Source organism: Microtus pennsylvanicus, chromosome 12, assembly GCF_037038515.1.
Source record: "Microtus pennsylvanicus isolate mMicPen1 chromosome 12, mMicPen1.hap1, whole genome shotgun sequence".
NCBI classification, from domain to species: domain Eukaryota; kingdom Metazoa; phylum Chordata; class Mammalia; order Rodentia; family Cricetidae; genus Microtus; species Microtus pennsylvanicus.
In genome coordinates, this window is record NC_134590.1 from 87,341,848 (window position 1) to 87,355,947 (window position 14,100).

The window sequence follows — 14,100 nt, forward strand, 5'->3', positions numbered from 1 at the left end:
TAGAAGGAATTTGGGGGATCTGTTTCTTGGAAACCTCATATAAGATATTTATTTTCTTTTTTCTTTTTTTGGATTTTCGAGACAGGGTTTCTCCGTAGCTTTTGGAGCCTGTCCTGGAACTAGCTCTTGTAGACCAGGCTGGTCTCGAACTCCCAGAGATCCGCCTGCCTCTGCCTCCCGAGTGCTGGGATTAAAGGCGTGCGCTACCATCGCCCGGCCTCATAAAAGATATTTAAAAGCATCACTGCCTTCTTGTCAGACAGGAAGATACCCTACAACCTGTGGATTTTTTTGAGTTTCTCAAGAAAATCTTTTCTGAAAACCACCACCTCACAAAACCAGCCTCGTTCTTACCAATTTAACAGCTACAGAAACAATATTGTGATTGAAATATGTGACAAGCCGTTCAATATCCCAGAAAAAAAAAAGAAAGAAACGCAACTTTCCACTCACCAGCGACAGATAATGAGGTTCCAAAGTAAACATTGCCGATTACTGTCGTTACACTTCGTTGCACTAAATGAGTTCAATTTAATCAAAAACTTCTAGAAAGCACTAATTTAATTAAAGTATGAACTTCTAACCAACAACTTTACTTAGCTCATAAATGACCAAAATTTCAATGTAAATGAGTCCCTTCCCTTTACCCACCGGCTCGCACGCGGGGTGCGAAGGGCAGTGTGAGTGTTGTTCCCTCCCTCACGTTAAATTACTTCACAACCTTACTGACATTGGCATCCTTTAGTGCACCACTCAGGAGTCTGGGGAGAATGATGGCTGTCATGGATCGTCACCACAGTCTACATGATGAATGGCTGTTTACAACATGATTTCTATCACTTAAAAGAGAACATGTAATTGCGACTTTAAATTTCAAATAAAAGGCTACAACTCAAATGGCACTGGCTAGCTATGCACTTCTGGAAGTCACCCACCTGGGGCAGCATGCGATTTTCCTCTTCCAGCTGTCTGACTCTGGCCTCCAGCTGCCTAACATAGGACAAGGTGGATTCTAAAATTAAAAAGAAAGAACTCACATTATACACAAGGTCTTGTTGGCTGTACTGTTAAGGATATCTTTGGTTGATTATTATTTGGACCAATTGACTACTTCGCTTGTTCTTTAAAAAAGAAAGAAAATTCTTTCCAGAAAAAATATACACACTACACAGTTTTGAGGATTGTACAATGTCAATCAGTATTCAAGCAAATAGTAAATGAGGAGGCTGTGCTTTTTCACACCAGTTGAGCCTCAGGACTTCTGGAATCTCTCTTCACATATTTTTATTTGTCCCATACACAAGACATTTCTGTGATATGATCTGTAACCAAAATCAACTACCAGATTTCCTTAACGTTTTTAACTAGAGTGAGTGTCAAACACAAAGATTTTTTTCAATTTCCCAAAAGACATTAGAAGTTTTAAGAGAAACATTTATTCTTCTTGCTAAGTTATTAGCTGTGACTTAAGAGAATATCCATATCAGCACTAAATATTTACACCAGGATTTTAGCTGGGTCTAAGGACCATGCTCTGTTTATTTGTTGTTCGCATCGTTTGTCCATTTTACGTCTTTCTTCTTCAATCTTTAAGCAAACTAAAGGCAACAGAATTGCAATTGATACTTGCTTTAAATTTTTCAAAGTTCAGATGCTGGACACTCAGATTGTTATGTTCCATTTCTGTTCATAGACAAAGCCTGCATTTTAGAGCTTTTTGGCATGAGAGGGGTCACAGAAGAAAGAGAGTAGAGTTTTGCACTGGGAAGAGTGTGACTAGTGAGAATTCTTTACTAAAATGACAATATTCATATGTCTCATTTAGCAATGCATGTCGGACATTATTCAAGGACAGACCCATTTCAGGTGTAGTAAAAAGCACATGGCAGAACAATCCATCCAACTCATATCCCCATATGTAGTTAACAATGAAGCGTCAGATCGCCCTTGGGTCTCCATGATCTGGGGTCTCAGAAACACACAAGAAAAGCAAATGAAGGAACTGAATCACATTAATGGTATATGCTAAAAGTGTCGGTCATTGGAGCTTTAGCTACTTATGCGTTAACGCTGTGATCTGAAATTCAGCATGAAAAATTATTACTAGTTTTACCTGGGAATTGCTTAGATGAACTCATTTCCTTTTTGAGGGCTTCAAAAGCAAGAAGCTGGCATTTTATATGAGAAGTATCAGTTTTTAATTCACAAATGAAACAAGCTCACCTCATTTAAACATAGCAAGTCCATGTTCACAACGATCTGCAGAAAATCACCCTCAATATCATCAACATATTGACACACTGACCTCAAGACACTTTTCATATAAGCAGGTGGAAACGGGAAACTGAAGATGTCGCTAGACATGTGCTCTCACCAAAGCTTAATGGGATGTTAAAGCTATGTTTTGTGGACTTTTCCAGAGAGGGAAGGAGAGTACATTGCATAGTAAGGGCAAGATTACAGACCCTGAGTCTGCAGTTCTCTGTAGATCAAGATGCAGTGAGGAATTCCTGACTCACACAGTTCTACAAACCCAGTTTCTCCTCTAGAAAAACAGCCTCCTACTAAGGACCTTTGAAATTAACAATTGTCTACTTAAGCCATGAAAACTAGATTATTTTCTCAATTTTTCACAATGTACAGCTCAGTCGTATTTTTCCTTGTACTACACTATCTCTGAGATCATGGAACTTAAAAGTACTTTAACCGGGTGGTGCTGGTGCATGCCTTTAATCCCAGCACTCGGGAAGCAGATGCAAGCAGATCTTTTTGAGTTCGAGGCCAGTCTGGTCTACGAGAGCTAGTTCCAGGACAGGCTCCAAAGTTACAGAGAAGCCCTGTCTCGAAATCCCCCTCCCACTAAAAAAAAGAAAAGAAAAAAAGACTGGAGAAGAGTTTGTGAAGATGGTGAATTCTACTGAGACTGGAAAATGGTACTGGAAGGAGTTTGTTTTAATGGAGTGATTATATCCAGTCACTTTAATCTATTTATCCTTTGCTGTTGTTTAATTAGTTTGAAAATAATTTCTTTCATGCAATGTATTCTGATCATGGTCCCCACTTCCCAACTTATCCAACTCCTTGTTTTCTTTTCCTTTCTTTTAAGAAAACAAACATAGCTCATGGTTACTTCAAATCTTGATTTCAACATTGAAAGTGTCATATATCATATACACTCAGGTGCATGCACACACACGCATATGTATGTATATATGTATGTATGTATAAACTCCGGTGTAAAGAGATAGGAAGTGCTTTTAAAAATACATTTATTATGTCATATTACAATGAAAGCAAAAAGACAGAGCTTGAGTTCATCTCGTCTATAAGAATTAATCTCATCTATAAGAAGATCACATGGCAACTTTGTGTCAGTCACTGAAGAATCTAAGTCATTAGACACTCCTTAAAGTACAAGTTCCCTTTTTGATTCCTAGCTGGTCCTGGCCCCAGAAGTCCTGTTAACTGTCCCAAGTGCTTACCTTCTCATACAGTTCTCCTTGACAAACAATAGCTATCCTGTATGGAGAAAAATGTCTCCTACAGACAAAAACAGGGACAGTATTTAATCTCATGAGAAACTGGAGTGCTGAAGCTGTGGGTACACTCCATAATAGGAAGTGGATAGGTATATTTGCCTGGGTTATTCCATCACAGCAAGATCCTGGGTTTCTATATCAAGAGCCATTGAAAAGACTATCCAGTTCTCCAACTATGATATCAAATAAAAATCAATACATGTCTTGTTAATCTTTTACGATTCTAAGGTTTATTTATTTCTAAACCATAGGTCATCCAAGCTTGAGTAGTAGTAATTAGCCAGTATGGGATATAAAGTATATGAGTTAGTTTTAAAAAGTAAAACAATAGGATAAAGTATATGAAATCCCATGGCTTTAAAAGTCCCATCATAAGCTACATCTTGGTCTCAACTGACTGCAAATAAACTGGCAGACTCATTTGCAGGGTATGAAAGAAACAGCCCATTCATTATTAGAACTTACTCTCCATGTCCTCTATAACTCTTCCCCCTACTGCCTCTTCCTTCGCCCCATTTTCAATGGAAACGACTATAAAATAAGCTGTTCTCTCAGTTCTCACAAGGAACATGAAAAACCTAAGAGAATTGACAAACACGAGCCTTCTTTCTATCAGAAAGTAATCACCACAAAATGGCCTTACAGTTGAAATTGCTTGTTACTTTATAACAGTGACAAAAAGCCTTGCAAGACTAAGATGTCCGTGTGTCATTTCAGTTCTTCCGGTGATGCTCCAAAAGATCATAAGACAAATAAAGTACTATTGTGTGTGTGTCTCGTGTGTGTGTGTGTGTGTGTATTATAAGAAGGACCTTATTGCTAAGAAATCTCCAACTAGCTGAGAAGAAAAAAGATCTAGATTCATGTGACAGTAAAAAACACAATAAATACTAGGACACAAGAATAAATCAATCCATGTTGACTTCATTCTGTAAAAAGAGAGGCTTGAACCTAAGGATGGATCAGCAGAACTATGACAGGGTCAAGCCCATGTGGAGCTGCAGCAAGACAGGGAGACAAGAAAGGTGCTATGACCCTATTATAGACAGAAAAGGAAAGCAGTCATGTGACAGCACAGAGAGGGACTAACTGGTTCCCAGAAAAATGTCCATAGTCCCAGGTACAAAGAAACAGCCGCAACCACACAATATGTGGCAATTTGTTTGTGGTTGTCCTAAAAGTCCTTATTTCTCATTTCATTCTGGGATATTTAGGGTCAATGGGGCATTTGAAAAGCTAGACAAAAATAAAGAAAAAATGAGATACTCAATTTAATACTCTAACACATACTCAAGACACTCAGTCAGAAATAATTTTTTTCCAAGTATCTCACTTCTCCTGAACCTTCATGCAAAAGTTCATAGGACTTCTTCATCATAAAATAAGCATTCAAAATGTATGCAAATTGAGTTTATTGTTCCACACCTGTAATTACAGCTCTCCAGAGATTGCTGCAAGTTCAAGGTCACCCTGAGCTACACAACAAAGGCCAAGCCATCAGACATGGCTCATTCTTAAGAACAAATGCTTCCAGAATTAACTGAAAAACAGAAGGAAATGTATGTCAGAATCATATATGTGTCTGCACTGCCTATGGAGGCAAGAAGAGGGCATCAGATCTCCTGGAACTGGAGTTAGAGATCGTTGTGAGCTGCTTCTTGGGTCCTGGGAATTGGACCTGGGTCTTCTGGAAGATTAGCCATTACTCTTAATCACAGAGGCAGCTCTCCACCACTAAGGTATGTATTTTCTAAATGTTTCCAATGGTTAGATGGAATACAATACTGATTTTCTAATCCGTGTAGTCCCCCAGCTCCTAGAACAGTTTTCATATGAGAGAATTACACTGCAGCACTTGGTCTTTAGAGATTATTATGCAACATTCTATAGTCAAATACAATTTTTAAATCTCCGTTTAATTATGAAGAGCAACCCTCATCATGCACTTATGCCCATCTTTTACAGAGGTATCTCAACACTGCTTCCCACTTTTCTCCTGGATAAAAATGTCTCTGAAGGACCTAACTTGATGATGGACATTACCCTTGACAAAATTTTAACTTTCCTGACACATACTCACCATATAAAGAACTATCATACTTTCCTCTGCCAGCTTGAAAGCACGCTGATAAAAATACAAAACCATCTCTACCTCTCTGTCTCTAAAGGAAACAGTTGTTTCTCTCTGTAAGGAAACACAACCCCAATCACACACAAATCACTCTGTTGTAGAGAGTTTATCACTGGAGCAAAGACGAGGGTCTGCTCAACTTCTGAAAGGTTTGATTACATAAAGTACTGTCACACCTTCAAAACATTAGGGTAGAAAAGAGTCCGGCTTTGGGGCTCAAGCAGAGGTGGCACATTTGAAGGGTGAAAGGGGAATGGAAGAAATCTGGAACACTGTGCTGGCCAGCACTTTGCATACCGTTTCACAGGCACTGAGACAGAAAGAGAGAAAGGAGGGAACTGCTCAAATGCTTATGCTCTCCAAACCTCAGGTTCAAATTCTGCTGTCACGAGTTTGAAATTGAGAGGTGGTGCCATGGCCTTGAAGAGATGATGAGGCCCTGACAAAAAATCCCTGTCATGGATGGAATTGATCCCCCTGTAACAGGGAGGTTGCCTGTAAAACCCATCTCTTGCTCTTGTTCTTTAGCTAGGGATGTAGCATCAAGCATGTCCTCACCAGATACTGCCCCTCCCCCGGCCTTGGCTTCTAGAACTGTGAACCAGTAAATTAGATCTGTTCCTTATAAATCAGGCAGTCTTTGGTGCTCTGGTAGAGCAGCATTGACCAGAGTAATGAAGAGTCTCAGCAAGAGTCCAGTCCATCGACCACCTCCTCAGCAAAACCTGCCTGCTAAAACAGTTCCTCTGAATTCCATGTTAATCCCACCAGTCACAGGCTTTTACACACTCCTAAAGAAATTACTTCAGAACTGACAAAACTCGTTTCTTCTTCTTCCTCGAGAAGCAAAGGTCAGCCTTCCATGGAAAATTTATATTAGCTATAGAAGTATAAGTGATTAAAATTTTCACTATATTTTAATGTTCTTCTTATTTAAAAACATTCTTGTAAAAATTAGCATTTTCAGATTTGTCTGGAGAGGTCATTCAGAAAATTCTATTGCCAAACAGTCTTTAAGGTAATAAGCATCCCGCCCTATCCCCCCAAAAAGGAAATTCAATCCCTCTAAATAAATAGAAAGTAGAATTAGATTTGCCCATGTCCATCACATTCAAGCTAATTTCACTCTTCGGAGGCCTGCCAGCTGGACAAGAGCTAAGGGAGATACTTTCTGTGGGAAGCAGTTCAGTCTCTCATTGGCCTAGAATTCCCTTAACTGTCAAATCTACGTCAGCCAGACGTCCTTTCCTCATTCCACCGCCCAGTCAAATGTTCCCGATGCTTCCCTTAGAGAAATGAAAAGTAGCTTTCAAGTAATTAGACTCTCCAGACATTAGAATAAACTTCTTTGAACATATGCAGAGCACACTGCAACAGGTGTTCAGAAATAAATCCCTGGCAAATATTTTGTGAGGAGTGCCCTGATGGTACCTTTGACTTTGCAGCTCCATATTTCTACTTCTAGATTTGTCCCACTCCATATGTCCTTACCAGCTCTCTTCTCACTTGCCCAACAGTTATACACTGGATGGATGCCTCGTGATTCCTCCATGTACTTATTCACAGTGTTACTTTCAATATTTGACCAAGTCTTTCCCATTCCCCCAGGCACTGGTAGTTCTGCTTTGAGTGGGGTCTACCACACCAGTACAGTATGACTTGCTTTAACATCAACAGATATGTTAGCTATCTTCTTCTAGATGCTATATGTTAAATGCTCTAGGTAAGAAGCATAACTAAGATCTGGGTGCTTATGAAATAAACATTCCGATGGAAGACAGACAGTAAAGTCCTAAGCAGATGAGGCAGTTTATGAAGGTGAAGTATGCACCAAAACCCCAACAACAGCCAAAACTGACAAGGCAAAGATCTTGTGGCAGAAGGGAAGGTAATGAGCATAGCCTGGTTTATCCATGAAGCAGGAAGCAAAAACAGATTGAGGCAGGGTTGTTTATCCTGTCACCTTCCCACAGCACTCAAGTTTTAAAACCTTGTGTAAACCACTTAAACTATTTTCCTTTTGATAAAAATTTATGCATGGCTTCTCTCTCACATGCTCCGTTTCTTAGCCATGGACACTGTTGACTCTACCTTCAGAACATGCCTTTGAAACTTTCCTCACAGGCTTCCCTCTTTCCATTCTTGAACCTCCTACTCCAGATGGACATTCACTCTCAATTTATTTGGAGCCCAGAGGTTTTCTGAAGTGTTCAGTCTAACCCCATCCTTCTTTATTTCCTATTTTGATCTACGGAAAAGCCAAAGACCTTTTAACATCTACTGGGATCTCACGTGATCTGACCAACTGCTACTTCTGCTTCCTGCCATTACTTGTTCTACCTTGGACATGAGAAGACCTTCCTTTCCTAAACACCACAGTTATTCTTCTGCCTCAGAGACCTTGCCTTAGTCATCTGTACTTTTCAAATATCCCCTTTCTTGCACAGATGAATGGCTGACCTTCCCTTCTTCAAGTCTTTGCTCCTTATCCAACATCCAGGTGAGACTCCATCCTCTCCATTTAACTGGGCAAATTACCATCACCTCTACCCTACAGTCCTAAAACAATCTATACTCCTAACCTATACTCCTAACCTATATCCTAACACTATACTCCTAACCCATAGTCTTACCTCTGTTTTATGTCTATTTGTTAAAATCCTACATCACTTCCTATCATTTGGCTTGTTCATAGGCTTATTTTGTAAGGTCTATCTCTCACACCAAAATGCAAACTCTATGTGGGAGGATATTTTCTGTTGTGTTGACTGGCACAGTATAAATTTTTAGAATAGTGACTGGAACAATAAAATTCTATAGAACAGAAAAAACTACATGCACCCTGGAAATAATTTACTAATGCAGGTTCACACATTTAATCATTTAATGCAAGACAGGGTTTGTATTTAAATGAACTCCAGTATCAGTTCTTTTGTATTGCTTAAAAAAATCATTCTATAGAAATGTGAAGTCATAATTATTAAAATACAAAATACCACTAAGGAAAAAAATCAGCAACACAATGACCATAACTACCATAGACATTTAAATAATAATCTTAAGTATCAATGGCCTCAATCCTCCAATAAAATGATACAAATTAGCTGAATCCATAAATAAACAAAACCCATCTGTCTGCTGCCTACAAGAAACACAACTCGATTTACTGTAAAGTACCACCATAGAGTAAAAGCATGGACAAAAGTACTCCAATCAATGGGAAAAAATATTAAACTTTAGATGGAAATGTGAGGCATTTTCTCAAAATATCCAGCCATTTATGAATAATTTTAGTAAGAAATTTTGACAGATCTTCTTATTGGGTTGAAAAAATAAGTTTGTGTGTGTGTAAAAATTTATTGTGGTCTAAATAATTATGTTCCCACAAGCTTTTGTATATTGAAATTTACCCCCATCATAATAATTTTAAGAAATGGGAGGTTGTGAGAGGTGACTAGATCATGAAAAATAGAATGATAATTATTGCAAATAAGGCAGGTAGGAGCCCCTGCCTCTCCACAGCAGTGTCCCATTGCTGGAAAGTAGACAGTTACCAAACCCCAAGTCTGCTGGTGCATCTGAGACTGTTTATAACTTACTCAGCCTACGGTATTTCGCCAAAGTATCTATAAAAATAAATAATGAATAAAACTAAGATGGAGCAATAGATGTGAGATGTGGACAAAGAATTAATAGCAGAAGAACACAATATCTAGACGACTTCGGCCTCTGAAATCTCAGAACACAATATGAGTGCCCGTCCACTGGAAACGGGCTTCATTCACAAAAGCTTTTGGTTATTAATGAGCATGGGGAGACATTTAATGCCATATGGACACTCTCTCACTGTTGCCCCTGACCAAAGATCTACTCCGACAGGCGAAACAAACCCAGGAGTCAGAGCCTACATAGGGCAAGGGTTAGCTAGGTACTGAGTGAGGTGGTGTGAAGTCGTCAGAGATCATCCTGAGCAGGGTTGTAGGCAGAGGTTCTTATCATACAGGGTGTGTGTCTTTGATACCAGAAAAATCCATCACATCAAACGGAAAGCAGCAGAGTCAGGTACAGTCCTTTTTATTTGTTTGGAACAACGCTGTAGATCCTGAATTGTTTATTTAAAATGGTTTGACAGAAAAATCAGGCATCCTATTCTGTAGTGCAGTGAGAGCTGCCTTGTAGAATATTTGCTGGCTTGTCACATTATTATTTTCTATAAAAGAATAAGTAGCTAAATGGATATCTGAAATAATATCTAAATCATTTTAAAAATCAGAAAGAAAACAGTCTATATTCTAATTTTTATCACAGAAAATAATCATCAGAAATGTGTTCATCTCTCTTATCCCAAATTTCTGATTAGAATAAAATGGTGTTTTATTGCACATTTGCTCTCATCCACATAGGATGCAGATTGGATGTGTCCCTTAAGCCACATGTGTTGGAAAGAAAATGCTGCAAATCCCATGCTAATGGTAGTTGAGAGGTGGGGCCTTTGTGGGATGATTGGGCAGGGCTCACCAGGAGTGACAGGTTATCAAGGAAGTGGCTTTACTGTTATAGGGCATTTTTTCTGGCATGTGTGCCCCATTTCACTGTGCCACACCCATCATCCACCCAGAAGTTGAGCAGTTGTCAAGCCAGCACTGAGCTCTGGGACTGTCCTCCCTTCAGAACTTTTCTTTTATGAAATAGCTACTTGCAGATAATCTATTATAGCAACAGAAAAAGGACTAAAACCCTGGGAGTTGGAAACTCATTGTTACAGCTTCTATTTCTGTATCTTTATATGTGGGCTGCAGGCTCTGTTTGGCAAGGTCTCACCTTATAGTTCTTTCCTGGGCTTTCCATGATGATCACAATGTTTTTTGAACGACGATGTTCAATAGCTTATTGTTGAGTTTGCTCTGTTCTAAGATGCCCTAGGACCTTATACAAATTTTTGTGTTCTCTGGACTATCTGAAGCAGTTAACTCAAAATGTAGCCCAAGTTCCCCAAACAAAACACACTAGCAAGCACTCTCCCTGAGTCTGGCTTGCTCTACTTGGACGTATCCTTTAAAAACATCAATCCCACAAAGGAGAGGCAGGTAAGTACCAATTGATCGAGCTTAAGAATGGGGAATATACAGAAAATATTTCAAATTACCAAGACCTACTTGACATCAGCACCACCCTAGTTTTTCAGGGCTGAGATGTGTCTCGCTTCCCACAGCTCTGTTGCTGCTGTCATTGTCACTTCCCAGAGACAATAACAGCCTTGCCTAATGCAAGACAATCAACACAGTTGTCTTTTTAATGCATGTAATAATTTAATGTATGTGGCTTCCTTGTAAATGCATCTCCACCATATTGTCAATAAATACACAAGGAAGAAAATCTGTAAAAAAAAATCTAAAAGAAAATAACCCTTTAAAATGTTATTTTCTTTGGTAGTAATAAATATGCTTTATATATATATATATATGGATAGATAGATAGATAGAGATATGTTATAAGCCTACAGTAGCATTTTTATTGCTATTATACCTTTCAGAAAAATAAAAATATCAAATTATGTAGCAAAGAGTCATTAACTTGAACTTCATCTACTGGGAATTCATAAAGATTTTGCAGAATTCAGTCCCTGTACATTCTCTGTGCTAGCTATGAAACAATAGCAAAAGATGCTCATTTATGCAACATTTTACATGGTTAAACTAATCACTAGAAATCAATTTGCTTAAGGGGAAAACTATATACATTGAAATATTTTTATCTGTATTAGCATATTTATCAAGTGTTTTTCAATTATTGTGAATCAGTCTACTTATTGAGGATTCACTATGCTCTAGGCCCTCTTTCATGTACTAGACACACTTCATAGACTCCACTTTTCTTTTGTTCTTTAAAGAATATTGTAGTAAGGAGAATAGGCACACACACATATCACTGTCATATATATATCCCATCTTTAGTTTACACTTAAATCATCAGACAAGACCTGTGTATCAAAATTCACATACAAATACAAACACATTAAAAGGAAATCTCCAAGAAACAAGGATAGAATTTTAATGTTTCCACAACAGGAATGAGCTGGAGGCATTCAAAAAACAGGGAGAAAACTAGAGTACAAGAAGCAGAGTAGCTGAAAGGCTTGAGCATAGAAAAACAGAAAAGTGAAGGACCTGCCTCTTAGAAAGGGAAATAAAGCACCTAAAGAATTAGGGTTTATGCTGTTTGTAGCCGAGAACCATTGGAGGAAGGAAGAGATGAGGCTCAAAGCCATGCCTTATTCAGACCTTAAAGTGGTTGTTCTGACTTGTGCAGAGGATGGGGAGAAGAGATAAAAGAATGGTTATTGATGGTCACTGAATAATACTCTGTAGCAGATGGGCTGAGAGAAAAGAAAGGGCTGCATAAGAGTTCATATCAATGATGCAAAAAAAAAACAGATTCAGAGTTTCTCTAGGAAGTAATTCAACAAAGCACATAAGTGAGGGACTAAGGAAAAATGATGATACATGCTATATTTTGGTAAAAATGATTAAGGGGGCAGTAATGATGAGTGTGTAATAGCCTGGAGGAAGAGAAGGACTGGCATCTGAAACTAGGGGGTCTGTTTTGTTCCTCTCCAGCTTAGAAAATGGGCAACTAAGGCAAGATAGTGAACAGGCAGTCCACGTCTTGCACTCAAAGAAGAGAGGGGAGTTTTCTATTAAATGTGGAGGCCAATAGCAAACAGCTGTGCTGAAGAACGGGAGCAGAAAGAGAACTACAGTGAGCAGAGTCACATGGCAACAGTTATCGCCGTTACCCTTGGTCGCATCTGAGAGGTTGAAGTGAATTGCCTATTACTGAAGACTCCACGCACTTCAGACAAAGGACTCAGACAATTTGATCTGGGTCTAAACTGAAAGTCTCTTTCTTGCACTTTAGTTTTCATAGTACCAGAGAGAACCTCATAAGCTGCCAAGGGAGGGAAGCCATCAATACACTGCCATGATGCTCATGACCAGCATGGCAAGATATTCCTACACTGATATATATATGATTGATATATGTAGTTATAGATAGCTATAGATGGATGATAGATATACAGCGACAGATTTAAAATAAAGATACATATCAATAATAATAATAATAAAACAGACTCAATCTGAGAGGGAGCAGAGAAGGGGTGAAGGAAAGAAAGGGAAGGAGAAAAGTGATACAATTATATTTTAATTTTTGAAAAATTAATGAAAAATTTTAAATTGTCACAACTAAATTGAGCATTTATTTGATCATTGGCATTTTTTAACCTAACTTAAAATTTCAGAAAATTTTTTGACTGAATTCATGTGACGTGCAAACAAAAGAAAAAGCTCTTTGGAGGAGAAAGGAGGTTAACAGATGGGGGGCAGAAGGAGGAGCGGAGTGAGAACAAGTCTAACAACATATATAATGCCATAAGGAAGGCCACTTTGTTACTAACTGTAAAAAGCAATACAGAGAAAAAAAATTACATGTATGGAATATTAAGCTTTCAGGTTTTATGCTACTGTTAATGAATCTAAAACTTCCTGCTAAGTATAAGCTAACCTAATATAGCCGCTCTAGTCTCTGGAACCTTTGATTACAGAGATAATTGAAAGCTTCCTGAGATCTGGTCAGGAAAGTTTTCACTGGCTACCCGTTTCATTTGGGCTTCTCTAGTCTTGCAAGGATTCTTTTGTTTTTGTCTTCACTAAACAGTTACTAGGCAACAGCAGAATAATCAATTTTATCATACAAAAACAAATGAGGCAACACTATAGCTGCTAACTTCTATTTGATTTCCCATGTCAATCACTTCATAAAAAGAATAGACAAGACTGACTATATTTAATCCACATGACTAACCATGATGTCGGTGTGATCTTCATCTTAGGTGGAAGATGAAACAATTAGAAATGTTAAGAAAGTCACACAACTAATAGGCTGTAGATAATTCTTGAACACAACCTGAGGCCTGAAACCACCTAAGCCTATCCTGGGGCATGACACTACTCCTCACTGCAGGAACCCCAGCAGGACAGCCCCAAAGGCCTCCATAAAGCACTTCCTGCAGAATGCGAAAAGTACTGTATAGACGGCCAGATTTAAACTCTCTTCCCTTTCCTAGTCCCAAATGCCACCTGTCACTCAGTTGATACAGCGGTTGAAGGAAAAGCACAGTTTCCAATTGTAAGTTATTCATCTTTTTGAGGATTCCTTTTGGGTACACACAATTCAGACAAAGTGAAGGACAAGCAAGCCACCCCAGTCAAATGCTTAAAACTGCAAAATGTTAGTAGACTGATTAACACAGATGCTAGTCTGTGTGAAAGTTCTGGAAATTTCCCCAGGCTTCATATAACTCCAGTCCACAGGCTAAGGAGGAAATGATGGACAGAGACAATTGGGAGTGTCTACTGATCCATTTAATTT

At 38.6% G+C, this 14,100-nt stretch overlaps 1 protein-coding gene across 6 annotated transcripts in view; it reads right to left on the minus strand.

The window, feature by feature from the left end:
* Nucleotides 1–14,100, minus strand: part of Ccdc85a (coiled-coil domain containing 85A) — a 195,735-nt gene that overhangs the window by 41,593 nt on the left and 140,042 nt on the right. For 5 of the 6 annotated variants that reach the window (XM_075942438.1, XM_075942439.1, XM_075942436.1 and 2 more), the window contains exon 3: nt 936–1,012. The exons of the other annotated variant lie outside the window; for it this stretch is intronic. In XM_075942438.1, the coding sequence (XP_075798553.1) occupies nt 936–1,012 (77 nt within the window). The remainder of the gene's footprint in view (nt 1–935; nt 1,013–14,100) is intronic. 6 annotated transcript variants of the gene reach the window in all.